The sequence below is a fragment of the Agelaius phoeniceus genome, chromosome 14 (genome assembly GCF_051311805.1).
Source record: "Agelaius phoeniceus isolate bAgePho1 chromosome 14, bAgePho1.hap1, whole genome shotgun sequence".
Taxonomy (NCBI): domain Eukaryota; kingdom Metazoa; phylum Chordata; class Aves; order Passeriformes; family Icteridae; genus Agelaius; species Agelaius phoeniceus.
Genome location: NC_135278.1, coordinates 6,189,151 through 6,216,653, shown reverse-complemented (window position 1 = coordinate 6,216,653; position 27,503 = coordinate 6,189,151). Strand labels below are relative to the sequence as shown.

The 27,503-nt window shown below is 40.8% G+C and overlaps 1 protein-coding gene across 9 annotated transcripts in view; it reads left to right on the top strand.

Annotated features, from left to right (window-relative positions):
• The first annotated feature begins 1,196 nt into the window (after positions 1-1,196).
• The window catches only part of LRCH2 (leucine rich repeats and calponin homology domain containing 2), a 39,547-nt gene continuing 13,240 nt past the window's right edge, over positions 1,197-27,503 (top strand). For 2 of the 9 annotated variants that reach the window (XM_077186066.1, XM_077186064.1), the window contains exons 1-15: positions 1,199-1,536; positions 14,398-14,542; positions 15,668-15,794; positions 16,656-16,761; positions 16,865-17,001; positions 17,226-17,359; positions 17,488-17,575; positions 17,868-17,979; positions 18,229-18,389; positions 18,491-18,558; positions 18,782-18,886; positions 20,560-20,637; positions 24,024-24,092; positions 25,447-25,495; positions 26,608-26,724. In XM_077186066.1, the coding sequence (XP_077042181.1) occupies positions 1,251-1,536; positions 14,398-14,542; positions 15,668-15,794; positions 16,656-16,761; positions 16,865-17,001; positions 17,226-17,359; positions 17,488-17,575; positions 17,868-17,979; positions 18,229-18,389; positions 18,491-18,558; positions 18,782-18,886; positions 20,560-20,637; positions 24,024-24,092; positions 25,447-25,495; positions 26,608-26,724 (1,782 nt within the window). In that variant the 5' untranslated portion in view covers positions 1,199-1,250. Of the gene's footprint in view, positions 1,537-14,397; positions 14,543-15,667; positions 15,795-16,655; positions 16,762-16,864; positions 17,002-17,225; positions 17,360-17,487; positions 17,576-17,867; positions 17,980-18,228; positions 18,390-18,490; positions 18,559-18,781; positions 18,887-20,559; positions 20,638-24,023; positions 24,093-25,446; positions 25,496-26,607; positions 26,725-27,503 lie in introns of all 9 variants that reach the window. The other 7 variants (XM_077186065.1, XM_054641744.2, XM_054641746.2 and 4 more) reach the window with 7 other exon arrangements.

The following is a 27,503-nucleotide window of genomic DNA, read 5'->3' as shown; positions in this document are numbered from 1 at the left end:
CTCAGGGATCCTGGCTCAGGGCTTCTGCTGAATGTCACCCAGACATCAGCCACATGGGATTTCAGCTCTGGCCCTTAGTGATCAATAATGGCTCAGCTGTCTGTCAGTGACGTTGCTGGCTGAAGGCCAGTCTCTTCCATACCCCCTGGAGAGGGAATTTCCCTTAGATCCTCCAATTAGGCATGACATATGCATGCAAAAATAAACAAAAAACCAACCCAAACCAACTCAACCCAAACCTTCTTGAGGTTCAAGGCTTAAAAGGGAATTTTGCTCATCAAACATATGACAATTGCTTTACAATGTTGGTCTATGAGGCTTTCATTAGCATTTCCTCATCACAGATCCAGAGCCATTTTTGGAAGACAAATATGCAGCACATAGCAAGGACTGATTACATGGTAGGAGAGGTAATTATCCATGCATTCAGTATGCCAGCAGCTCTGTAGCACTTTATTCAGGTAACTGGGCCCTGGACCTTGCAAGCGGCTTCTGATTTATGTCTCCCCACTGCCCTTTCACATTCTGAGCTCGGTGCATTCGTGTCTGTGGGGCTTTTGTGAGCGTTCCTTCACCCATTTCAGGTGACGCTCGCTCGTTTTGCCTTTGTTCTGCCACAGACAATTCGTGGGTGATTTCTGCAGTCCGCGCCCGGCTCTGCCGGTGCCCGGCTTTGCGAGGCAGAGCCCACAGAGGCTCCGATGCTCCCGGCACAGGAGAGCTGCGGGCCTGAGGAGCGGCCGATGCTGTGCGGGGCCGGGGCGGTGAGCGGTGCCGGAGGGCAATGGACAGAGCCGAGCGGGGCGTGAGGGCATCGGCAGAACCGAGGCTGCCGAGCCGATGTTCCCCGTGTTCCTTCGGCTCCGAAGCTTCCCGCATCCGCGCCCTCTGGAACGGCGCCCACTGCGCCGGCTCCCGTCTCGGCTGCGGGATCCTCCCTGCCGATCTCGCCCTGCTCCCGGGATGCTTCAGTTGCCAAGAGGGTCCGGGTCCGGGTCCCGGTCCCGCTCCGATCCCGCTCCGATCCCTCTCCCTCAGCCCCGGCAGCGCCCCCTAGCGGCACACGAGCCCGCGGGCTCACAGCCGCCCGCCCCCTCACGAAGCCCCGCCCCTCGGGGCCGCCGCCGCCGCGGATTGGTTGGCGCGGCCGAGGGCCGCCGCGAGGCCCCGCCCCGTCCCGCGGCGCCCCCTGCGGGCCCCGCGGCGCCTGCGCAGCGGCCGCGGCCGTTGTTGTGGAGGGGCCGGTCAAGATGGCGGCCGGGCAGGGGGGCGGCGGCGGCAACAACGGCGCTGGCAGCGGGAGCGGGACGGCGGCCGGGAGCGGAGCGGCGGGGCTCGGCATCCCCGCGCACCTGACTCTCTCCTTCTCGTCCGGGCCGCACTGGGGCGCGGCAGCTCTGCCGCAGTCGCACACGGTGCGCAGCCTGGAGCGGGCCCTGGAGGAGGCGGGCAGCTCGGGCATCCTGTGCCTGAGCGGGAGGAAGCTGCGCGACTTCCCCGGCAGCGGCTGCGACCTGAGCGACACCACGCAAGCAGGTGAGGGGGCCCCGGCAGCGGCGGGCCGGGGCTGCGGGCGCCCAGCGGGGCCGGCGCGGGCCCGGCGCGGAGGGCGGGGGGCGCGGAGCCGGCGTGGCGGGCGCTGGGGCCGGGCGGTGGCGGGTGCGGGGCCCGGGTGCGGGGATGCAGCGGGGGGATCCCCGCGGTGGCGGGGCAGGGCTGGGGACGCAGCCGAGGGGGGGACACGGGAGCGGCCGCTGTGGGTGAGGAGCGGGCATCCCGCTGGCAAAGGGCAGTGGGGGACAGCGGGGAGGCTCCGTGTTTGGGGGCTCTCCGTGCAGGCACCGGCCGGGTTGTGGATGATGTGGGGCTGCAGTGTCCGGGCCCCGCTGGGCGCACTGGGGCCGGGTTTGCTGCGTGAGTGCGGGGCGAGCGTCCGTGCAGGTGTGGGCTGTGAGCGGGGCACGCTGAGCCCGCGGTGTGCGAGCGGAGCGGGGCACCCGGCGGTGCCTGGGGAGGCGGGGGGAGAACGGCTCTGTGTGAGCGTGTGCGAGAGCCCAGGGGCGTGTGTGAGTGTGGAAGGGCACAGCGCTCTGTGTGTGTGTTGTGTGTGCGGGGGCAAAGGGGCTCCCGGCGCAGCCCGGCCTGCGTGTCCGAGCTCACGGTGCTCGGTGTTCGGGGGTGGAAGTCGCTGTCCCCTGGGTGCTGGGAGCGGAGCCGGCGCTGTCGCTGTGCCCGGGCTCCGGGGCTGTGCGGGGCGGGGGGAAGGTGCTGCGGTCTGTGTGCCTGCAGGGAAGAGGGGCGGTCTGAGGGAATCGGGCATTTGTTCCCTGTTCGGTCCATACGTGCCTTAAGGTGGGGAATTGCAGTTGGTGTGTCCGGAGCAGGGTGTGCAGGGTGAGGGGAGCGCTCGAGTTCGCGCTCGGTGAATGGGAGCTCCGTGTTGTGGTTGGGCTGTACCTTCAAGGGTGTCTGATTCCTTGCAGTAAAAGCTGTATAAAACCTGGGGTATCGCCCTCCCTGCTCAGCAGAAAGGTGGTTCCAAGTGCTGGTGCGAGGGATGTGTGAGCATCCAGCAGTGAGTGTGGACAGCTTGGTGTGTTCACTGTGTTGGATATCCTGAGTGTGGGCCTGGATTTACCCAGGCTTTTAGGTGAAGTAAATATGGAGGCATTTTTCTGTACGGTTCCTGGAAAACAAAGCTACCTTTTCCACGGAGGTTCTCTCATATTGTGGCTCATCTCCATTTGCTTGTGGGGTTTTTTGCTGCTGGGGAAGTTGCTGAAAATAGATAATTTTAAACAATGTGCTAGACGAAAATATTACTGAGAGGCCCAGGATCTTTTGTTCACACATAGTAGTGGCTTTTGAAAATGTTGTTTGAGTGAATTGATGCTGTGGGAGGGTTTGTTTTGGGGCTTTTCTTTGCCCGTGGGTTATGAATAGCTGGCATATTGTTTGGAATAGGAAACTGTCCATGGTGGCACCTGCAAATAAAGAGGTTCTATGAAATAATGGGAGCTGGAGTTTTCCTTGTAGTAGCATAAAAATGTATTTAGCAATATTGTTGGTCACTGCTTTGTGTAGATATTCAATAACCAAAGCACTAGGCATGTAGGCAATCTGTTATTAAAAACACTTTCTGTATCCTGAAGCTGGAGCATCAAGGGTCTGTACTTTTTGTTTACTTCTAATTATTGCTGTGTGCATTTTGGTTGGGGTTTTTTGTCCATTTCTTTTGAATCTCAACGTTTGAGTCAGAGCTGTCTACAGTGATCTTGTCTCTGTATTCTAGGATGTAGTAGAGCTCAGTCATTCCCATCAGGATTAAATTGTTATTGTGAATGGCGGTGTGAAAATGTTTTAAGGGCTGTCTCTGGTAGAAATAGCTTTATTGCTTGCTGCTCTAAAATCCTGTACTGAAATAGTTAAACTGCATCTATGTATGTACCATCTTGGGAGAGTCCTGATTTAGTGTAGTCCTGGTTTATGAATGAATCCTGGGAAAATACGAATTTTAGATGTCTTTCAAAAGATGCTTGTAAAAAAGACCTGTAGTCTGTAGTTTGACTTGATCTGTAGAAATTTTTGTCAAGTGGGTAAACGGTGTTCTGCTGGTGAATCATGGACATCCTTGAGAGTGTCAGTGTGGCCTGGAGCTCCAAGGGGAATTAGCAGCTGCCTCAGAGGCAGCAGTCAGGCAGTAACTGGTATTTCTGTAGCAGTTCTCCCTGCTTCACATGCAAATATCCCCACGAACAAGGTTCTGGACTGAGGAGATGGGGGCTTGGGTCACAAATCTTTCCAGGGTTTCACTTTCTGTTTTATGTCAGTGACTCTGAAATTCAATTCTGTGGTACTTGAAACAAATATTTTTAAAAGACAGTGTCTGGCCAGTGTGGATGTAAACAATTTCTTTTCCATATCATCAGCCCTTAGGCTGTAGGATCTGCAGTGTTACTGTAAACCCAGAATATTCTATCTTTATATCAGTAAAGTCAGCAAGAGCTATGTTGAAGCACAACTTCTGTTGATTTATCAAAAATAGCTTGGGATTTTATTCTGCATCTAACTTACATAATGGCTTGCCAATACTTAATTTGCAAATACTGAGGCATAGTTTTTGTGTTTTAAATTATGTGTCTAAAACATAGTGACCATATCTGGCTGTTTAGCTCTTTTTGCTTGTTTGTTTTTTCTAACTGTGAATTGTCCTTGCCACACTTTGGCCAGGAAATCCTTATTTTATTATTTATCTGAATTTTTCTTCTGGCTGCCCAAACAGATCTTGTGTTGCTTTTAATGAACTTCTGAAAAGAAAAGAAAACCATAGTTCTTGAGATATCAGGAGATATCTTGAATATTCCAGTAATTTTATGTGTATCTTTGCTTCTGTCTGCATGAACAGCATTAGGCCCCCTGGCAGTTAAGTAATTGAGTCTATCACATCAGTGTAATCACAGTCTGTTTAGCTGAAGAGTTCTGTTTGCTGTTTTGTTTTTTTAAAGATCGTTCAGTCTGACAGTATGGCACAGGAACCTAAATCAACCTGTGCCTTTAGTGATTTCCCCCCTTTTTAGTGAGCACCTTTAAGAAATGAATTTAGTAAATAGGAACAGTGTGTGATTGACAGCTCCAGAAAATGCAGTGGTGCCATCAGGCTTATTTGTTTATGGCTTTGTCACAACAGCTTCAATTCCCACCTCTTAATTCTGAGGGAACTCCCAGGCAATTATAAGTAGGTGAATGTAAATAGACAAATGTTGAAATTTCTCCTTTCTCACTTGTGCTTTGTCCTCATAGCAATGGAGGAGTAGCACCAGTGGATTCCAGTCTGACTGGGGAATGGCCAGTGCCAGGCCTGTCATGGCATTGTTACAGGGACCATTGTCACCGTTACTTGCATGTCTTTGACTTTTTTTGCATCCTATTTCTGGCCCTTCTAAGGTATATTGTCATTCATGTGATTACAGATGAAACCCCCAAGGCTTAATATTGAGTGTGAAATGCATAAGAATGTTAATTTATAATGCAGTTCTGCCTCTACAGTATGCACTTCTAAACCAATTATATTTTCCTTTCTGAATAAAATTATTTCTGTTGGTGGAGCCAATGTTGATTAAATTGAGGACAGTGGTAACTGAACAGCAACAAAAAATTCAATATTCAGCTAAAAAAAAAAAAAGCATTCATATAGGATATATGTCCTAAATCTTGATTGCATTCTGGAAGTCAAAAACATTGCAAAATGTGGTTCTTCAGCAGCTTTTCCTTCAGATTTGAACAAAAAGAGGAACTCTCATTCCATGCCTTTTGGGGGAGAGGACTCAGTGTTTATGCTCTGAAACGCATCTGATGCAAAATCTGGAAGTGACGCAGTTTATAAACAATTCTGGAAGTTTTCCACAGTGTTCTCCCAGCCTGCCCTGTGTTTGGGCATGGCAGGAATGAGCTCTGTGTGCTTGAGGCTTTCTTGCTGAGGGCCACTCTTAAGGATCCTGGTTAAAGACACTTGGTGTGATGGGCGAGTTCATGTCAGTGACTTGAAGTTAAAGGAGCTGATTATTGCTATTTGCCTGCCTAAAAGGACTGTATTATGAAGAACACCACTTACATCTTAATGTTAAAAAAAACCCAATAAATTTAGTGTTACAGCCTTATCTGAAATACTGATCTACAAAAAACATGCAATGTGTAATTTTTTGAGTTTTTACCATCTCCATCCGTCAAAATTAAATTTGCCATTGTGTTGACTATTTTTGTGTTTTGTAATGTCCAATATCTAAGGTCTGTAATATTTCTGTGTTGCATCAACTAAGGAACTTCTTTGGATACATGTTTCTACTTGTTACTGATTATTTGCAGAAGTGGTAAATAATTTAGATTGTGAATTGTACTGCAAAACCTTTTGTGATAATGAATAATGGAGTAGCTTTTGCTTTTTGAGATATTCTTTCTGGTGGAGTGTGTTTTCCCATTTAAGTTGTGCTACTTGGTTGGAGCTGGTTCAAAAGTACAGACTCATATTCCCAGCAAGGCTGGCATTTACTGCTGAAATCTGTCCTTAGCAAAAAGGTAACTAAATCAGGGCTGAAGGCTGGAGTTCCACAGAAAATGTGAAGTTATTTGATACTTTTTGTGTGTGTGATAAAATAGTGGAATGGCTGTGGGAAGAGAGTTCTGAGTTCTGTGCTTTTCTGTGGCTGTCCAGCAGTCTGATGTTCATCGTTCTTCCAGCCTGGGATTGTTTGCCCCTTGCTAGGATAATGTGCTCACAGGTCTAGAGGAGGTTGCACACTTCAGGTGAAAATAAAAAATAAAGTCTTTACTCTGGTGTAGAACCAAAATAGTTTAGTGCTTGGGAGACATGATTATCACAAATGTGTTTCCAAGTGTCAGTGAATGCCTTCTGAGGAAGGGTGTGTGTAGTTCAAAGGCTGAAGGAGCCCTGAGCTCAGTGGCAGCTAGCAGCAGGTGTAACTGCACAGGAGCAGATCCCCAACCATCTGGGTGTTAAACCAAGCCCTCCTGCCTTTGGCACCTCAGCACTGTTCCCAGAAGTGGAAGCAGGATGTAGTGCCCAGAACTTCTTCTGTTGTAGACTGACCTAGAACTGGAAGGTTTCTCAGTGTTTACTCCAGGTTGTTACATGCACTAATGAGAGGTGCTGTAGAATGATTTCTGAGCTAATAGAAGAGGCTGTGGCCATTCTCCAACGCTGCCATGAGGTCTGGCATGAGCAGGACAGAGCCAGTGGGAGGCATCAGCCAGTCAGAGCAGGTGCTGAAGTTGCTGCAGCAGGGTCTCAGGAGAACATGCTGGAATGGTTACTAGACCTGTTCTCTCAGTGCTCAGGGACTGCTGGTCTACCCAGCTTCTTCAGGCTTTTTTCTGCTCTCATCTCAGTGCAGCTGCCTTGTTCTCCAATGTTCTTTGTCTTCCAGCAGTTTAGCTTACTTCAAAAATGTTTCTGCTCAGTTTATCCAGCCACAAGGCATTTTATCTGCACAAAAGATAAGTCATGTAGCAAACACTGATTACTGCAGGTTGGCTGTAGCTTGTCTCATGTCTGTTTAGATTGTAAGCTTGTCAGGACAAAGGGTTGGATGTGTGTTACTGAACATACAGAGGCTGGTGTAAGTCTTGGGAATTTTATGTATATTTGAGATATTCCTTAATATACCCAGGCTTTGCTTCATTGCCAGATGAGGATTACTTTCCCTTATATTACTTGTCTGTGAGACAGAAATCTGGAATTAAAAAAAATTCGAAGCCAGAATAGAAATTGTCAGCATTAAACTGACAAATGATGGTGAGTTTAAGTGGGAGGAAGATGCCCTGTGCTGTAATATGGCAGCTTAAGAAGTCTTGCTGACTTGTCAAGAAAATACTCTTTCTGGTAGTAAAGCATTTTAGCAGCTATACTCTAGACTAAATACTCAAGTGCCAAAACAAAAAAGCTTCCAGTGGGATTTTCTGCTTACCAGTTCAAACTCTGAAAGATTTTTGGAGCCAAGACACATTCAGTAATGGAGAGGAAGATAATCCTTGATGTGAAGTAATGGATTATGTCCTTTTGACATGGTATGTGAATTTACACCTTCACATGCCAGACTGAGGAGTGATCCTGGTTATGTGTTCTTTATTTCCCATTTAAATCATGCTGTGCCAAAATAGCTGAACACACTCCAGAGTTGGAGCACTGTGTTATCTTGTTTTGGAAATGTCCAGACCTTTCTAATGTTGCAGTGTGGTGAAGAATTCATCTGTTCATCTGTTGAGTTCATCCTCATGTTGCAAAATGTGGAATATGTATAATTTTCTTGAGAAAGGATGGTCCTTGATCTTTGTGTACTTTGAAGCCTGCTCAGCAAGGAGGGAAATTTAATCTGTGAAGCAAATAGTGACTAACAGGTAAGAACTAAGTGATGTCCAGGTTTTAAAAAAAACAAATTAGTGGTTTATGAATTGCTTTGTTAAGATTTAGGGCTTGACAGGCTTCAGTGATCTCAGAATCTCAGATGTGGGGGCAACTAACAAGGCTTGGGAAGAAGAATGTGACACTGATAGTGGGCACAGGCAGTGCAGAGCTCACAGGCCATGAGGACAGTTGGCAGAACCCCCAAGAAAAGGATGAAGCCTCTAAAGCCAACTCAGCATCTCTGCTGAATCAGTTCTGAGTGGATCAAAGGAAATTCTGGCAGGGGGAGATCACAGCAGTGACTGATGGACCACCAAGCCAAGAAACCCAGATCCAGAGGAAGAGAGGCTGGACATATGGAGTATTAGCATGAGAAACAAGGGAGGTCCTTAGCCCTTGGAAGATAGATAGAATACTGATTGTAAAGAGAACTATGTAACTTGTAGCCAGTGGACACTAATTCCTTTCTTTGCTAAAATGTATAAAGTGTAAGAAGTTCTGATAGTTTGTGTGCTTGACTTGTGAAATACCCCTGAGCACCCAGCCTTGCACAACTCTGAAATAAATAATCAGTGCCTCTCTCAAGGGTGCTTGTTGCACCTCAAGTAACAAATCTGATTTGTGTGGGCAGCACTGGCAGTGCTGTGCAGCAGATCAGCACCAGCATGACCCTTCCTTGTCCCAGCCTTTAGATCAGAGCTTCTGGTTTAGTTTTCTACTGGTAGAGATTTCAGGAAAAACCTCACATACCTGAACCAACATGTGAGCAGAGGCAGCTTACATGAAAAACAAGAATTGCTTGTACCAAAGTGCCAATTTAGACATGTTCAATGTGGGTGCCCCCAGTGTAGACTGGGCTTAGTGAGGGGGGGCTGGAATAGTGGGTTCCTTAAGGCTGCTTTGATTGCAGAGCCAGTGTGCTGGATGGATCTCAGATCTTCCTCCCTGGGAGCAGAAGTGTGAGCCACAGCCATTGCTTGGTCTGGCCAGTTACAGAAACAATTCTGTCCTGTGGAACAGCTGCTCAGTCTGACAGGCTGTTTTATTCTTTATTGAAGTCTCAAAGGTAGTAAAAGTGTATTTTTAAAAAGCATTTTGTTTTTTGTTCAGAAGTGCTGATTGGCATGAAAAGCCAAGAACTCAGGTACTGTCAAAAGGAATTTCTGGTTGCCTGTACAACCCTTCCTCTGTACTTGATGAGAAAACTCAATTTTGTGGTTGTGTACGGTTTCTTTGTCATTTTAATTACACAGATCAAGTCTGTAACTAAACTTAGAGATGGGGATAACCATAAAGCAGGTATTTCCTAGCTCTTCAGTTGTTGGATTTAGAATCCAAATACCATTTTGATATCTATTTTACATTTTCACAAAACCAGAAGCTATTCCCTGCTGTCAAACACGTGGTTGAAAAAAAGTAAAAGCTGCTTGTAGCCACCTCTAGTCCTGGGAGTGTTTTTTCTTTCTTTTAAACAGAAGACAGACTGCTTCTACTTGACTTGAGTATACACACCAGATAAAAATCAAGTTAAATATTGCTACATAAGCTTTTAAGAGTAGACTTCAAACGTATGTAGCTTTCCTTGACAATTTGTGGTCACTTTAGTTTCCTGAGCTAAGGGTTTTGGCAGGTATCCTCAGCTTCCTTACTGTGCATGAGCTGATGGGTGCTCAGATTGTTCTGTGTTGTCCTTCACCATTGCTCTTGATGTTGGAGAGCAAATGTTGATTTCTATGTGAAATTCACAGCTATGTAGATTGTAGGTGCTGTAATTCTTGAACATTCTTTGCCAGTAAGTGCAGAATTTTTGCTCTCCTTTGCAACTGAAATGTTTGCTGTTTATGCCAGTGTGGAAAATCATTCTACATCTGGATGTATTTTAATTGTTCAGTACTTCATTTTGCAATATATGTAAGTCTGAAGAATTCTGTTTTATATTACTTAATTATCCAGGTTTGTTTTTTCTTTGAAGGGAAATTTTTGAAACATTTCTGTCACTCATGATGCAGTAAGATTGGAACTGTGAAATTCCAAGTAGATGTGTAGAGTTTGAGGGAAGTGCTAGAGGGACATCAGATTTGAGGTGAGCTTGGGAAGCTGAAGAGTTCCTTTCTCCTGAGGCTCCTTCTCCAGTTTGCTGAGAAATTACCAAGGCAGGAAGAGATCTGTGCTATGCTAACCACAGAAATGGCACTGAGCATGAGCAAACCCATTTCATTGTCCATGTAACAAAGCTTTCTTCAGTCAGTGGTTTGTGGACGTGGACAGCTTGTGCCTCCTGCAGAGACCACATGCAGGTGTTTCTGCAGTGTTTGAGGCTACTTTTTCCTTCTCCAGAACATCTTGCATCTGACAGACAAATGAGCTTTACCCATGTTCTGTGTGGCAATCTCAGATTCATGGTTAGAGTGACTAAAAGAGTATCTTTGGGATCAGCTCTGAACACTTGTTTTTAAGCATCTGTTGTCTTCTGTAGGATTAATTTTACAGTTACACCTGTTCTTAGATTTTGGTTGGCTTCAGCTTAAGCATTACTAGAAAAGCTGGCTAGGAAAATTGTCTGTGATAAATTAGGTGAGCAGTGCTGGGTTTTGTGGGGTGAGGAGTGTGGGGGTTTATGATCTCATTTCTTAATCCAGTTTTGGAGCAAAAGCCTAACACCAATATCCTGGATCAGCAAGGTATTTTTATGAAAAATATTATGAAATATCAAGATGAGGTTCAGTGTAAATTTCCTAGCTGAGCCTGTTATTTGAAATTCAACATGTAGTGTATGTAATATGTGAATATAAAAGGAACTTTTCTGGTTTAAATAAAAGGCCAGTCTGTCTGATCAGCATGTTCCTGATGGGAAGCAGTACTGCATCCTTAGGGAAAAGTGCAAAACCAAGGCAAATGTGATGGTAATGCTACTTAAATACCTGGCTGCACACTGCTGTAACTTGACAGCTTGAGCTTTTTGTTTTCCCTCTTGCTCATGGCTCAAATTGATAGAAGGTAACTTCTCACTTCTTATAGCTTCCCTTCCAGACTGATTTCCTAGAATTCTTTCCTTTTGATCTCTCTATATATTGTTTTTTAATCACCATCTTATAGTAACTAAAGACTTTACTTTTTCTGTCAAAAGAAAACTAAAGGGCAACCAACTTCTCCATATTTTTCTAGTTCCTCTTTCAAATGTAACCTTAGCAATGGTGCACTTCTCACTTTCATTGTTCCTGCAGGGATAATGTATTGAAATACCCTGTGATTCATGAGCAGGTATGGGCAGTGTCTTCTGGTTACTCCTCACATAACACTCCCATTGAGAGTTTTCTAGTCTAAACTGGTTAAGCAAAGGATTCCTATAATCTCACTTCTAGAGGAGTTGCCAACCTAAATCATCTGTGGTTCTGCATTTAGCAGCTTCCCTTACTCCTCCAGTCTGTTAACCCTTACAAAGCCATTCTCAATGCTAGCAGCCTGCTTTCAGGTGAGATGGAGGCTGTCTTGTTTATAGAGGAGCACTCTATTCCTAAATTGCTTCCTTTTTTCAGACTGGATTTTCTTGGTCATCTGTTGTAGTATTAGTCTTCAAAAAGTACCTAAATTGCATACGTTTCACATCCACATTTTATTGACCATAATAGGCAATACTGTCTCATAAACTTCTTGCTTGTTATGAAAACGTTTTTGGAGTAGAAATCATCCTTTAGTTTGGAGAAAAAAGCTTTACTTGATTTTAAAAAGCTGCAAGTGCATTCAATATGAGAATATTGTGGAAAACTGTAGATAGTCAAATCTTTCTCTTCATAAAAATCTGGACCAACCCCTGGGGCTATTCTAATGCTGTTTTGCAATGATGGAGTGCAAAATTATTTGGAATAAAAGTCATGCTATCTCCCAGCTCTTTATTTATCTTTTTTATTTTATTGTTGAGAGATAGTGGGTGTCATTTCCTATTCTAATAGGATTTCTGGGTTTCATAATAAGAAAGTGCAATCCTTGCCCCACAGTCTCTTCAAAGGCATTGTTTCCAGAGAAGCAGTTTCTACAGTAATACACAAATACAGTGCCCTTGGTATGTATTTTGATGTGCAGCTGTGTAAGTTCTGTGCACACTGAGGGGCTCCAGTGCTGCTGTGATTTGTGTCAGCCAGGCTGGAAACCACAGCTGGTTTGTGTCTCCTGTGGGCTGTGACACCCCTGCTCCACTCACCCAGAGCAGAGACTTGCTGCATCCTCTGCTTCTTGTCTGCCCTCACTTCTAGATTTTATTTCTGCAGAAGAAAGAGCAAAGCTGTTTTGACCTGGGACTTTCCAAGATGTGTGGTTGAGGTGTGGCTGGAAGCAAATACAGCAGCAAAATTTTTGTGGTGCCCTTGAGCCTTCTTGTTCAGGCCTACAGCGCTGCTCCTGGGACAGTGGCAGTAGGGTGGGATTCTGTCTCTTGTTTTGTGATCTTTGTACCAGCCTTCAGTCACCTTTCCAGCTGCTGATAAAGCCAGATCAGGAAGAGGCTTAAAGCTGGTTTTTGGGGGTTTTTTTCACAATGGGGTTATATTAAAGACTTCAGGATGTGCTGGAGGTTGTAGAACTGGGCCAGCAATAAATCTGTGGGCATCTCTTGTGCATGCAGGTGTTGCACTCTGCTGAATATTAGAACAGGAGAGCATTTGTTTAAGAAAGGTTTTGCAGAAAACTTTTGTGTGAAAGCTGTCATTTTTCTGTAACGTTTTGAAAACTGATGTAGTGGAAAAGAGAAAATGAACTTCACTGGTTGTGAAAACTTTCTCAAGCATGCTAATTTTTTTAATAAGCTTTTTAGGTTTTGTTGAGATGTTCAGTTGTAGTTAACTTCATTCCATTTTTCTCACAGTTCAGTAGGAATGCCACTCCTTCAACCTAGGCACGTATTTTTCTGCCTCTTGCTGGTAGAGTTGGCAGAATTCTGCATCAGCAGTGGATACTATAATTTTTAGGAAGACTTTGTGATGCTTAAGCTTGAGACTGTTTTTTAGAAATAATGGAATGACGGCCAGATAGCACACAAAATTTCACATATTCTAGACTTAAGAGGTAAAGTTAAAGCTACTGCCAAGGATCACTCCCCAGGAGGATGGTGTTTCATGGTCCCTGTCCATTTTCCTTGCTGGTCACCTGCAGCACACTGTGGGGGCCATTCCCTCTGCACACCCTGGTGTCCTGCATTCTGTCTGCAGCCTCTGTTTGCCAGGCTGCTGAGGAAGAAGCTAGGCAATATTGATTCCAGTGCTGGCCCTGAGAAATGCTGCTCATAGCTGGTGTGCCAGTTAAACTTCAGGTTGTTGAGCTCTCTTTGACCCTGACAATGACTTGGAGCCAATTTTCCAACCCTTTTCTAGCCTTTTTGCAGAACTGTCCGTTCAGTGATAATGTGATGGGAGCTAAGCAGAAACAGTTATTCCATGTGAGTGTTCAAAACTGAGAACTAAAGCCTGAAATAGCAAGGGATCTGTATTACTTCTCTGTTAAAAGAGTTTGTTCAGCATTTCTGAGAAACCACATCCTTTTGAAATGTCTTGGGTTGGCAGCCAGAGTTCCTTTCAGAAGACCAGGCAGTTGTTCTCAAGTCAATATCTCTTTCTTCCAAGGTAGTTTGGTGGAGTTTTGATTGCACAGGTTTTGTAGCTTAGCTGATAATTCCCAGGATTCTTGGGTCACATTTCATTTGTATTTTCTGGTTCTTTCCAAGGTTTCATATAGTCAGAGGTGCTGTGCATTTTGGTAATGCTCTGTTTTGTCATAACTCCTGCATGCAGATTTGCATAATGCTGTCATGCATTGTCAGAATAACTATAGCTCCAGAATTGTGTTTCCATGGTCAAAGATCTCTCCTCTTTCTGCTTTTAGGCCAGGTTAAATTACATCTTGACTTTTATATATTAATACCTGTGGCATTGGTTTATGCAACTTTATCCTCTTTTCAGTGAAGTTACAAATGTGTAGCTGGAGAATGTCAGTTACTGTGTAAGGATGCTTGGGGAACTTGGTGTTAGCATTGCAGATACATTGTACAGTGACATTGGATTCTAATGTGGCTGTCAAACAGGAGAAATAACTTTGAATTTTTGCCTTGATTTACTGTTGTGCCTAGAGTTGGAGGGGAAGAAACCCAAGAATTGCACAGAACAAAGACTTGATAGAAGAGGGACAACCATAATTGATATTCAGTGTCATTGTAACTGCAACTGTGTAGTAGGAAATGTATTTTTGAATTCCTGTCACTCTTCTACTTTCTGTTGTAATTGCATATTGAGCAATAATCTTTCAGTATTTTAAGGCTCTTTTGTGTATTAATTATATGCGGTAGCATCTGGTAAAACTGAATTATTTTACACTTCTTGCAACACCTTAATTTTTAGGAGCATGACAAGAATAACAGTGGGTACTTTTATCTCCTCTTAGTGCAGGGAAAGTCTTGACTAAAAAAGGAATTTTTTTTTTCTGTTTGCTTCTAGATCTTTCAAAGAACAGATTTACTGAAATTCCTCCTGATGTCTGGCTGTTTGCACCACTGGAAACTTTAAATTTGTATCACAACTGCATCAAATCCATTCCAGAATCTATTAAAAACCTGCAAATGCTTACCTACCTTAACATTAGGTGAGTAATGGTGGTTGGTTTTGGTCTTTATTTAACATATCTCCTCAGAGACTTGGCATTTTGCTTCATCAGGTCATTGTTTTTGCAGAGTTTTCTTTGTTTCTGATGCTATGTAGACAGACAGTGTTCAGGAATCACAGCTGTAGAAATTTGCTGCTATCAAGAGGCTAAATTGCTCTGGCCAGAAAGTCCTGCTCATTTTGCACATTATTTACATCCACTGCTCTTTTTAAACTTGGAAAACATATGGTTGGATTTTCTCACTAGAACAGAAGATGGATATGAGCTCTGGAAGGTGAGGGAATCTAGAAAACTCTCCTGACCCTGTTTTCCACTATACTCCTTGTTTCTGCTATTAGCTGCATCAAATCCAAACCAGTTTTCTCAGTTAAGAGCTATTTAAATCCCCAGAACCTACTGTGTCTCAAAATCTGCAAATATCAGTTCTTACAGTATGAATTCATAAAAAAGTCACAACTTTCAAGAGGATGAATATGATACAAAACCACACTATGTTCTGAAAGAAATAGGCCTAACTTTCTTCAGCAGCAAGCCATTTCTCTTTTGATGGTGTTGGAGGTTCTGAATACACTTCTTTACAAAGAAATGCTGGGTATTCTAACTCTTCTTTCAAGAGTCAGCTCTCCTGATGATCCTTTGCCAAACTGTGCTTTGTTCTCATCTCTGTGCTCCTGTCCAAGGGCTGATTTGCAGTGCAGGAACGTGTGGGATGTAGCATTGGAGAACAGGCTAAAATCCTGCCTTCCTAGCTCAGGGGCTTTGTTACAGCAGAAAACCACATTCTAATTTGGGCTTCAGATGGTGGAAGAAATGTATTGTCATTTCATAGTAAAGCAGGCAGCTCCTAAAAACCCAAAAACCTGAAAAACCCAGAGGAAATCTGTGTAAGTGACATGAATGATTGCTTCATTGCCACATCTTTATAGTCAGTTCAAAAAAAGTTTACTTGCATATTTTTGCTTCTCATGCCTTCAACCAAAAAAGCCTGGCATATCTGCCCAAAATGCAACATAAAAAGAGACTTAATGCATATCTACATAAATAACTTCTCTGTATTGTTCACTTATAATTCAGCCTTTCTTGTCCCTTTTTCTTGCTTTCAAGTCGAAATCTTTTGTCAACATTGCCAAAATACCTGTTTGATCTTCCACTGAAAGTTCTGGTTGTCAGTAATAACAAGCTGGTCTCCATTCCAGAAGAAATTGGAAAGTTGAGAGATCTAATGGAGTTGGTAAGTACAACTGTGAATCTTTGTAGTCAGTACACTTAAAAGCACTATATATATATTTATAAGCACTATATATGTGTGTGTGTATATATATATATAAAATATATTCATTATATATTCAGTACAATAAATTATTAATATATTTTAAATACAGAATTACAACATTTCAATTCATTTACTGTGTTTTATTGATATTTTTGGTTTATTTTTCAAGGCTGTGAAACCCAGAATGCATGCTTGATGGTGATTAAGGACATAGTAGAGAGTTTCATTCCAGGACCTGTGATATACCTATTTAGAGCATAAGAAGGCTGGAAAGACTCTGTGATTGTTCAATCACTCTGGTCTACATAAATTAATACTAAATTAGTGTCAGAAATAGCTGTAGTCTATGTTCACTTGATGCAGCTTTGTCACCCTCTAGTGCTTGTATCCAAAAAGCTGGTGAGCCTGCTACTGCTATTGCCTGCTCTTTTTAGTTTCATGGGTTGGTTCAAGATTTATTATGGAAAAAGAATTTTTAGAGGAGGAGCAGAATGCCAGTCTATTGCCAGCAATAGCACAAGTTTTTGACAGATCTGGGAACTGCATCAGGAACTCCTAATTCCTAGGCTACAGTATTCATTTCAAAGCCAGTATTTCATCATTCATTGATTTAACTTCTTGAATTGAATTTCTGGAATCACTCAGCATTTTAAAATCCAGCAAGATCTGTTTGGTACATCTTCTCCATCAAAAATCCAAGACAGCTTGTTGGATTTCTTTTCTTTTAATAGTATGCTTGCTAATACTTTTGATCACAGTATTCCTCTGTGTAATTTCATTTAAGATGTTCAGTTGATTTATTAATTATATCTTTCTTAGGATATTAGCTGTAATGAACTTCAAGTTCTTCCCCAGCAAATAGGAAAATTGCAGTCACTTAGAGAATTGAACATAAGAAGAAATAATCTCCATATGTTGCCAGATGGTGAGCTACTCATCTTCTTTCCATTGATGTAGGCAAATTAGGCAAAGTGTTAAGAAGATAACTGATTCTTTTTTTTTGTTTGCTTTTTTTTCCCTGAATGCAGAATTAGGAGACCTTCCCTTGGTAAAGCTGGATTTTTCTTGTAATAAAATTACAGAAATTCCCATTTGTTACAGAAAGTTACGTCACTTACAAGTGATAGTTTTGGATAACAATCCAATGCAGATACCACCAGCACAGGTTAGTATTAAAGCACACAAGTACAGAAATTTACATTAGGATTTTAGAGGAAGCTGTTCTAAGTTATACCAATCAACTTTTCTCTTTTTTAGCTGTATTTCTTGTGGTTCTCCTTTTGGGGTGTTGTGGCTGTAAATGCAGTGCTGCAGATATTTTTTGGGGTGTATTCCCAGCACACATGCTGTGTAATTAAGACTTCTTTTTGTTCCTGTGTTTCCCAACAGATATGTTTAAAGGGCAAAGTGCATATATTTAAATTCCTCAGTATCCAGGCGTGCCTCAGAATAGATAAAAAACCAGATTCCTTGGATCTTCCATCATTAGGCAAACGAATCCCCTCCCAGCCACTCACAGACAGGTGAGTAATGGGGTTTTTGAGTATAGAGAACATATTTTGAAAAAGATGTTTATTTTCTTAAGGAAAGTAAAACTACTGTTTCTTTCATTCTTGTGTGGGTATTTTGTGTGTTATTTTTCTTAATGTAGCATGGAAGACTTTTATCCCAATAAAAACCATGGACCAGACTCTGGCATTGGAAGTGATAATGGGGATAAAAGATTGTCCACTACAGAAGTGAGTATTTTTCACTGTTGAATTTGTAATTTCTGATTTTTCTAGAACTTTTCCTTTGTATTTTATATCATTTGAGAAGTACCTCAGTAAGTTGCATTTAATATTCTTTCAGTATGTGTACAGTTGAGTTTAAACCCTTAGACTGCCATATCAGACACAAATTATTTATATATTTCTTTAACTTTTCTGGTTGAGGTTGATTCTAATTAATATGATATGGTGGGAATGTAGGAAATCATATAATAATAGCATTTCCATGTCAGTTCTGCACTAAATGTGAGTGTCCTTGCAGCCATCTGATGATGATACAATCAGCCTTCACTCCCAGGTGTCAGAATCAACAAGGGAACAGACATTAAGGAATGACAATCATGTAATGGGAAACAAACTGGATCCACAGAAAGGTAATACCACTTGTGCATTTCTTGTTTTGGGTAACAGAGATACTTTGCTTAGGTAATCTAATGTAAGAAATTGTCACAAAATGACAGGATCATGTGTTGATATTGTATTTTCATCGGTTCAGAAAACAATGTAATAATCACAAGCAGAAAAGGCTTTAGAGAAAGGAAAAAATATTTCTAGCTTAGGAAGGCACAAATTCTATGTTTTATCTTTATCTGACATTTTTCATAAGTACTTATTTCTCTCAGGAATAACATTTGATCAAGAGAACTGTTTTGATGTCTTTCCTATTCTTCATAAATCCTCCCTAGACCAAGAGGCGTTTGACTACATTGATCCCAACGCAGAGGAGGGAGCTCTTCCTGAGCAGGGAGATGCACAGATTGGCTCCCTGCTCTCCTATGTCAAGGTACCAGAGACTGACAAAAGAAAAACTGTTCAGTAGCCTTGGTTTTTTTCTTTTTTTTCTGCCTTAATTCAGTTCTGACTTTTTTTTCAATTTTGTTGAAGGAACGGGGAAAACATCCTGAGAAATCCCAGAAAATAGAACAAAATGAGGACTGGGGAGATGAAAAAAGGTAAATCTTCATCTTTTTTCAGTTGGTTTTACAAGTAGTGGCAAGGGTGATCGTGGGGTTTTTTTAAGCTCCTTGCATATGGAGGAAAGAATTCTCATTCTGAACAGAGTGTTCCTCTTGGACACAGAGTGAGCTTACAGGAAGCCCTGCTTAGTTACTGCCATAATGAGCCAATGTCTTGCTTCCCTGAAGCCAGGCAAGTCACTGATGTTTAATTTTTCAGACTTCAGAAAGAACAGCTGCTGGCTGAAGATGATGATGAACTCAAAGAAGTGACTGACCTGAGAAAAATTGCAGCTCAGTTGTTGCAGCAAGAACAAAAACACAGGTATAACCATATCAGTTAAAATAACTTCTGTTACAATTAATTTATTCTTTAACCTCTCTTATACCCAAACACTTTTGACACCTTATTTTGAGAACAATTTTGTCCAGCTGCTAAAGAGTGAAGTGACAGAGTCTGTCAAGATACCTGTCCTGTGTTTCTTGTCTGAATTACACAACCTCCCTACAGTTTGTTTGTGACTGGTTATTTTTATTCAGATACAAGCTAATTTAGGTTGCACTTCCTTCAGTCAATATCCTGTGGACTGAAGGAGAAATTTGTTTTAATATTATTCTGTCAAATGACAATATCTATATATAAAAATAAATAATTTCAACTGCCTGCCTTTCTCTACTTCCTTATGGGCATCTCAGCAGTACAATTCTTGAAAAGGAGCCATGGAACAAGCAGCAGATTAAAGAATATAATAGAACAAGTTAGCAACTGTGTAAAATGAAGAAGAGGAAGGAATAGCTGGAGTCACATAGAAATGGCCAGGCTGGTGTAGGAACAGTTTCTGTTCTGTTCTTTAACAAGCAGGCAAATGCTCTAAGGTACTTCTAGAGTAAACTCCTCTGAGAGGTGAAAGTTGTATTTAATAGTAGTTCATTAAAACAGTTCATAACACTCACTCAGTATCCCACAGTAATGGATGCACGTTCAAACCTACTTAAATACTATGTTCCTTTCTTTCAAATTGCTGTGTAATTATGAGACTCTGCTGCTTTGCTTTTAAGATGGTTGAAATACACGTGAAAACTCTCAGAGAAACTGAGATCCTATGATCTCAGTTATATATATCTCAGAATACTAGGAATTGCAGGGTCTTAAAAATTCACCAGCATTTTATATTAGGTAAATACAGTAAAAGTAGTGTGCATGTGTGAAAGATAAAATGGGTTTTATTTACAACTCCAAGCCCTGCATTCAAGAATTGTTTGTTGTTCACAGGGAGGGGAAAAATAGGAATGAAATCTTAATGCCAGTGTATTCTCAGTACCTGAAGTATTGCAAATAAGGCCAAGAATGCATCATTTTCTCCTATGAAGGAAGAGAGAATGAGTGTGTTTGATGGTTTTTATGTTGCATGAGGCTCTTGTTTGATTACATGTTTCCTGGTTATCTAATCTTTTGAAATGCCAAGCCACTCCTCTTCTGAAGTAACTGCAGCTTGAATTTTATTCATCATATGTTGTTGTGTCTTAATGCAGTGGTCTTGCTAATTGTTCTGCTTTGTCTTGAATGATGTAGATGTGCAATCTTAGTAGTTCTTAAGTTTTATTTCTTAGTTTAGCATTTATATTTTAAAGTTGGCTTATGTATCTTTAGGTACATGAGCTCAAAATCTCCTCTAATAGAAAATTTAGCCTTGATTTTGAATCCATGAAGTTTTTTAACTGGAAATAAGAATATTTTATAGCATTTAGTGAAGATACTTCTATGCCTATTTGTGGAAAATATGGTCAGTCAGTGAACAGAACCCTCAGGGAAGTTAAGCATCACAAAATAACTCCTTACTAATCACGTTTCTGTTTGTTCAGTGTATGTTTTTGTAATATTATGCAGTCTCCTCTCCTTTTGCTTGCTATGCTAATGACTTCCCTGTGCTCTCCCATCAACCTATCCTGCTTCCTCCTTCCGTCTTTGGCTTTGGTGTGCATGAAATGTGAATTCAGACGAAGGCCACTGAGCTATAGAACTTCATTCAGTGAAAAGCTCTTCCAGAGGACCAGGGCGGCAGGACGTGCATCAAGGTATAAAGAGTTAAAGTGTGGCCAAAAGAAATGCTCTTGGCCATTTCCTGAGCAAACACAGACTTCAAGGGATTGGCTGAGTTAGCCTAAGAGGTTTTGTTATCAAAACCAGTTTGCAATACGTTCTTTGTTCTTTAGGATGAAATATTAATTGAGAAAAATATTTAATTAGGCAATTCTCCAAAGAGCACTTGGAGTCCAAACCTAAAAGCTTTTCTTTAAGTATACAACCTCAGATACAGTACCTCATGCAATGTGGTGCTTTCAGTTCTTTGGGGTTTTGTTTGGTTGGTGTTTTTGTATTGTTTGTTTGATACTTTGGTTTCAAAGTGATGATTTTCAGAGATAATTTGTTTTGCATTTGACCCATGGTGGAAGAATTTGCAATATACAAACCTCAGCAGTAACATAAAATTGGACTATACTCAAACACGTAGGTGTTGAGTGAAGTGATTTCAGACTTAATTGCCTTATAAATTGAAGCTCTGTAACTTAGTCTGGATGCTCCTTGTCTTTTTCAAAAGACAGTAGGGTAATTTAGATTAAATAATTTTCATTGGTTCTGAATGAGCCTGTTTGAATTTGCATCACAATAAAGTCTGGGTTCTTACCTGGCAGCAGTGATTTCCTAAAACTGTCTAAATCCAGAAGAGCACAGCTTCAGTCACAAAGCAGAGCCAGATGTGAAGTCAGTGGACTGCTCTGGAATGAGTTGAAAATAAATCATCTTTGTCTCACTGCACAGGATTTCTTGTGTCTTTTTACACTTTAGAGATTCAAGGTAGTACTTGCTTGTCTACACTTGAAGATAGCTAACCTTAAAATAACACTACCATTTTCACTTCATTTGTGTCTGTTAATCATTGTTATGTTTGCACAAAATCTAACAGTATAAGTGGCTGAGAAGAGATTCTACTCCTAAAATCCTGAAACTTGATAAAATATTTTCCAATATCTTTGTTGGTCTTGCCATTGCCTTTCTCATATCTGGTCAAGCACTTTGGAGTAGATGCTGTGCTTGCATAATATAGAAGTAGAATATATAAATGTGTGATGCTGAGTAATTTAGATTTTAAAAATTGTGTGAGTTTTAGTACCTTTTCAGAGGATTAGTTTGAGTGCTACCTCTGTAACCACAGAATTGGTGTGATTTGTAGGATGATAAGTAGGAAATTAATTGCAGTTCTAGCTCAGTTATCCAATGCAAGTTCTTAGTTCATGAATCAGTCAGGACATCAGTATTTGGCCTGATAATTGACCTGTACAATAAAGATTTGGGTTTAATGAGTGATGGCATGAGTGACAACAGTTGCTGAAATTTTGGACCATCAACACCACACTTGAGTGTAACTTCTGAACTCAAACTACTTCTACTTTCATGTTACATACTCTGCTTTGCATTGTATTTCCTGGAAGACAGTAATTAATGTGCCTGCAGTGATTCCCCCTGACCCCCTTTCAGCTCAACAAATTATTTTGCCAATTGTCTGCAATTTGGCAAATTCAGATTAATTTTCTTCACTATTTTCTTTTGTTAAAAGCTTTCAAGTTCATTATTCCACAGGAAATTGAGATTTCTATAGCTGGGCTTGCAACATGTCAGATCCTGAACTTGCTGTTACTTCCCATCTATATTACTCAGTTTTTCAACAGGAGCTTTCAAAAAATTACTGGCTTTGTTTTAGAAAGTATAAGAATATACTTTGTTTAAATAATTATAGTTCATGATGAACTCAATCATTAATTATATACATGTTGCACAGAAGTGGTGAAAAGCAGCTGAAAAGTATATGTATATATATGTTAGAATTAGCTTGAATAGTTGTGTTTAGTATAATAAGTATAAAAAAGAAATAGCCTGTATTATATACAATCATTGCATTTACACTAGAATGTCAGTTTTGGTGCAAGTGTTGCATCAAACTGAGTCTATTTTTTTTCTTTACTTGTAATTGTTGTTTGCTGCAAAGTCTCACTGAATTTCTCATTGCTTTCAGTTGAAGACAAAGTTTTAGTTTCTATGGGGGTTCTCTGTAAAAACAATGACTTTTAAAAAGCATGTTTATATTCTGGATTGATAACCCATGCTCTGAATATTTTTTTTGGTTACATTTTTTTTCAGGCTGTAGTATAAATTAATCCTGGAATGCCCTCTCCAAACTTAGTTTCTGAACACAAAATAGAGGAGGCAGATGCTACAGACTGAGTACAGCAGACATTTACAGGCTTAAATTTTACAGGCTTTAACTTTTACAGACATTTACAGGTTTACAGGCTTAACTTCTCATAATCCCATTAAAGTGAGGGTCACACAATGAGAGGTTTATGCTGCAAATGCGATTACTGAGCTCAAAGTTATCACAGTAATCAGGGAAGTTTGATTGAAAAATCATCAGTCATTTAAAGCAAATAGCTGTGCTGCACTATGCAATGGTAAAGGAATATAAAAAGGGGCCTACTGTTTGACTTTCTTCCATGGAATAGATGGTTGTGATCTGATTCTTAATACATTCTAGTTCTCAATATAATTCTGTATAAATACACTTCCATCACACTTCTGCACATGAAGTCAGTGTCAAAGTGAAATATTGCTACCTTCAAGAGTTCAGAATTTTTCACTTAAGTTCAAGGTGATGCTTACTTGAAAACATTTAAAGTGTTACTGATAATTTTATTTTTAACACTTAAAGCATCCATAATTGCTCATATCATTTTTCTGTGCACACACAAATATGTGGTATGTGTTTGCTCCAGATGAAAACACCTTTCTGAATCTCTGGAAGTTCAGGCTTTTTTGGCTGTTTACCTTGTAGAAGAATGGAATTTCCATTAAATTCTGCATTAAAATTTTCATTTAGCTCTTAGCCTGTGTTTCTCAATTTTCCACCTCACCTTTTAACCTTCATTTCCTTTGCACTTGTGATGTTTCTTTCTCAGCCACCTTCTCATCTGCCCCTCCTGACTGACTTTCTGTGCTCAGTCTGTCTCTATCCTTGCTGGTCTGCTTTAGGTTGACTATCTGTCTTCTAATTTTAGGGAACAGTGGGGTCTTTTGTGTTTACAGCAGCATCACTTTACACAGGTGTGAGATCAGTTGAAATAGTACCTATTTAGGGAGAAAAATAAGAGGAGACTTCATTTTGGTTTGAGTTATCACCAAGTTTTGCTTCCTTAAAATACAGAACTTGAAATACTTCAAGAGCTGGAAATTATACTCTTAATTCCAATGGAAGCAGGAATGGGCTTGGATTTCATATTTATACACACACAGTTTTATGGAAGGTGCCACTTAATGTTCAAAACTTTTTTATTTACAGGAAATGTGATGCAGTGAAAGTAACATATTCTAAGAAAATTGTTTCAAATACCTTTTTTTCTTTTCCTAGGCTTCTTAATCATTCAGTTTCAGTAAACACAAGGAACAGGCCAAAGCAGGCAATGGAATCTGAAAAATGGTATTGATATACTTAAATATATCACAGCTTTCAATCTTTTATTGCTTTCATTTTTGTTCATTGTGTTACTACTGCCATCTTCTGTCATAATGCTTTTAAAAGCTCATGATGAAATTGAAGCTACAAGAGTAATCTATTCTTGAGCTTCTTTCTTTCAGATCAAAAAAAAAATAAAATCTGTTCTTCTGAGAATTTAGGAAAGTAGATGTCATAGAGGAACAAATTTGTAGTCTGATTATGGCAGCAATTCATTTATGTTTCAGAGCTCCAGTTCCAGTGTGGAGGTTGTAGCTCCTCCTGCAGGTGATGGTGCTGTGCAGATGTCTTGTCCTGTGTTACACAGGGTGGCACTGGAACTGTGCTTGGCCATCTGCATTTTCCAATTTTCCTCCTTGGCAATCCTTTTGTGCTCTTAAGAGCTGTTGGAAAGGCATTGCTGGGAGCTCAGCCCACAGCACCTTTATTGTTTGTGGAGGGTGTGTTACTGAGGAATGCACTGTCTGCAGGAGCTGTGCTTAGGCTTTCTCTTTGAATTTAAATAAAGAAAAAAGGCACAGCACCCACACACAAAACAAGCAAAAAATAACCAAGAAACAAACCAAACAACAACAAACCCAGAAGTCATCAATAATCAGAAATACCCAAAGCCTTGTTTTCAGGGAATTGGGCAATGTCCAGACCCATGTGGGGAGGAAGAAGCTGGTGGTGCTGGGTGGCAGTGGGGTGGGAATGGCTCTGTGCAGTTCAGCTGCCCCTCAGGGCAGCATCTGGACCCAGTGCAGCTCCTTCAGTGGGACACATCCCTCTTTGCTGTCTCCCCTCTCAGAGGTACCTGTGCTTTGCAGAGCTGCCTGCATCATGTCCTGTGCTTGTGTGACTCCTCCTGCAGCTGCTACCTGGAACCTTCCAGGCCTTGCTTACTTACCACAGCTTCTCTGTGAGCTGCTGTCACCTCTTCAAGTGTACACCTCTGTTAGGCTTCTCTATTAGAGAGTAATCTAGGAAGAATTAAATTTGCCTTTTCCTTTTTTGCTAATGAAACAGGCAGTTCTGAGACTTAAAACCAAAACAAACTAAAAAATTCAAAAGAAGTTTTATCTGAATAAAGTACTGTAGTGTGGAAGACCCATTGTCAAATTATCTCAAAGGAGAGTGAAATATGATTTCAGATTTTAGTTAAGTGGTCATACTTTGAAGCCAAATTGTGACATCTTATACAGATGGCAAAAAAATACTGTAGTGCTGTGGAGAAGCCACTTTTTAAGGGTTCACTTTTTTGTTATTTTCAAGTAACTTGTTTTAAAGTACACAAAAAAGTAGTGTGCTTCATAATGCCTTTCATCTTACCTTTTAGTGTTTCAACAAATGAAGTGAATTCCTCAGTGTCCCCATACAGCTGGCAGGTAAATATTCAAATATAAATGTGGGGGCTTCATATCTGAGTGATTTTGTTGTTGTTGTTTCCTTGATTTTTGTCTCTGTGGCAGAAAACTTTATGCGTCTGTATGGTTGCTTATACAGATAATTCTTGAAGATGTCTTAATTGTGGTGGAAAATGTAAACCCTTTGGAGATCTTATGCCTCAATTTGACTTGTTTGTAACAGAGGCCTTTTGTTTTAAAAGCATGTGGTACCAGCTTTAAGGTCTTGAAACTAATGAGGCATAAATTTTACTTTCTTGGGTTTAGTATGTCTTTCCATATAAAGGTATTGCCTCACCACAATGTTCAGTTTGGTTTTTAGATGCAGCTTCTAGATGGGTTGAAGTATGAAGTATTTCATTTCCCATACCTCAGTGAGAAGCTTGCATGATATGGCAAAATTCCAGTTAAACTGTGGAGAGTACCTTATTCTTTTAATCTGTTAGTTATCTACAATTGCTTTAAATGCCCTCATATTGTTGTAAGAAGAAACAGAAATGTTGTGGTACCCTTTAGAAACAGTCCATCCAGATTGTCTACTTTCAATTCTCATAAAGTAAGCAGTCATGTATATTTATTGCTTAAGAATCAATCTACTTTAGCTGTCTCCTCAGCATGTATTGCATAATACAGGACTTTGAAAGAGGGATTTCCAGCTTGTTGGGGTGCATAATCTTTTAGATAGAAACAGCCAACAAATGCTCCAACTGTCTTGTTGTAGCCATCCTTTCTCTGTGTGATGAGAATTCACTGTGAGAAATTAGATGTGCTAGTGGCTAACCACACTTGAAACTGGTGTATTTCTGGCAGCCTTTGGTGGTTTCCCAACCTACCTACAAAATTAGTCTCAATGCTGAAAAGTGTTACTTTCTGAAGAATTATTTCATAGGTTCTTTTTCTTCTGTGAAATATACTTTAGAATTCAGAAAAAATAAGTGGTTTCTACCAGAATCACCATTAAGACTGTTAAACTTTCAAGTCATAAAGCTAGATTGAGGCAGGCAAGCAATTAACAATTGCAGTTCATAATAATTTGTGCTAATACACAAGAGGGATGTTTGCATTTTACATAAAAGTATTTCTGACTATTACAGCCACTGGAAAACCAGAAGGATTCAGTGGATGAGCAGCACTGGCCAGAAACACAGCCAGTAATCTGGCAGAATGAAGAAAGAAGGAGAAGTAAACAAATTAGAAAAGAGTATTTCAAGGTAATGGGGGGAGTGAGGGTGGGTGACAGGTTTTTTTTTAATAAGAGTAGAAGAAACTATAAAGCTAAGTAAAGGTAGATCCTCAAAGGTTGTGATGCTTTTAAATTTGCATGTAACATACAACTTTTTATTTCACTCTTTTGATAAATATATATATGTAAGTATTTAGGATAATTTGAGAGTGCAGGAAAATCAAGAGGAAAAAAATTGATCAAAGATTTTGTTTATCCTTCAAATAAAAGAAAGTAATTAATTGTTTTCTGGCAAAACCAAAAACTAATCTTGTCATATGTCCTTAACCATCTATTTGGAGGGATTTTTATTTAGCTGTTTATGTACTTATTTTTAGTGCAAAGAAAAGATACATTGCCTTTTTTTTGCAGCATGATTCTAGGAATGATTTATGCCTTTTGGGTCTCATGGCATTAGTTTTCATTTCAGAAGGAATATTTTCAGTGTTCCCTTGCTGCTGTAGTGTGCACCCTCAGTCAGTAGGTGCCAGTGTCTGCTTTCTGCAGAGCAGAGGGGAAGTTCCAGCAGCATTGGGAAACGTTTGTTTTGGGCTAAAGTAGAGAAATAGGAGAGCTCTGAGCAGTGCTAGGTTGAATTAGAATTAACTTTGTCACTTATGAAATTAGTTTCTTGGGTCTTCGCCATCAAACATCTTTGTGAAATGCCATGGAACTTCAAAGAAATTAAATTCTTTATGAGAACAGAGCATGCCATCCATCTCAGATATATTGTTGTGATTACAGAAGCTTTTTTTTTTCCTGAAGAGA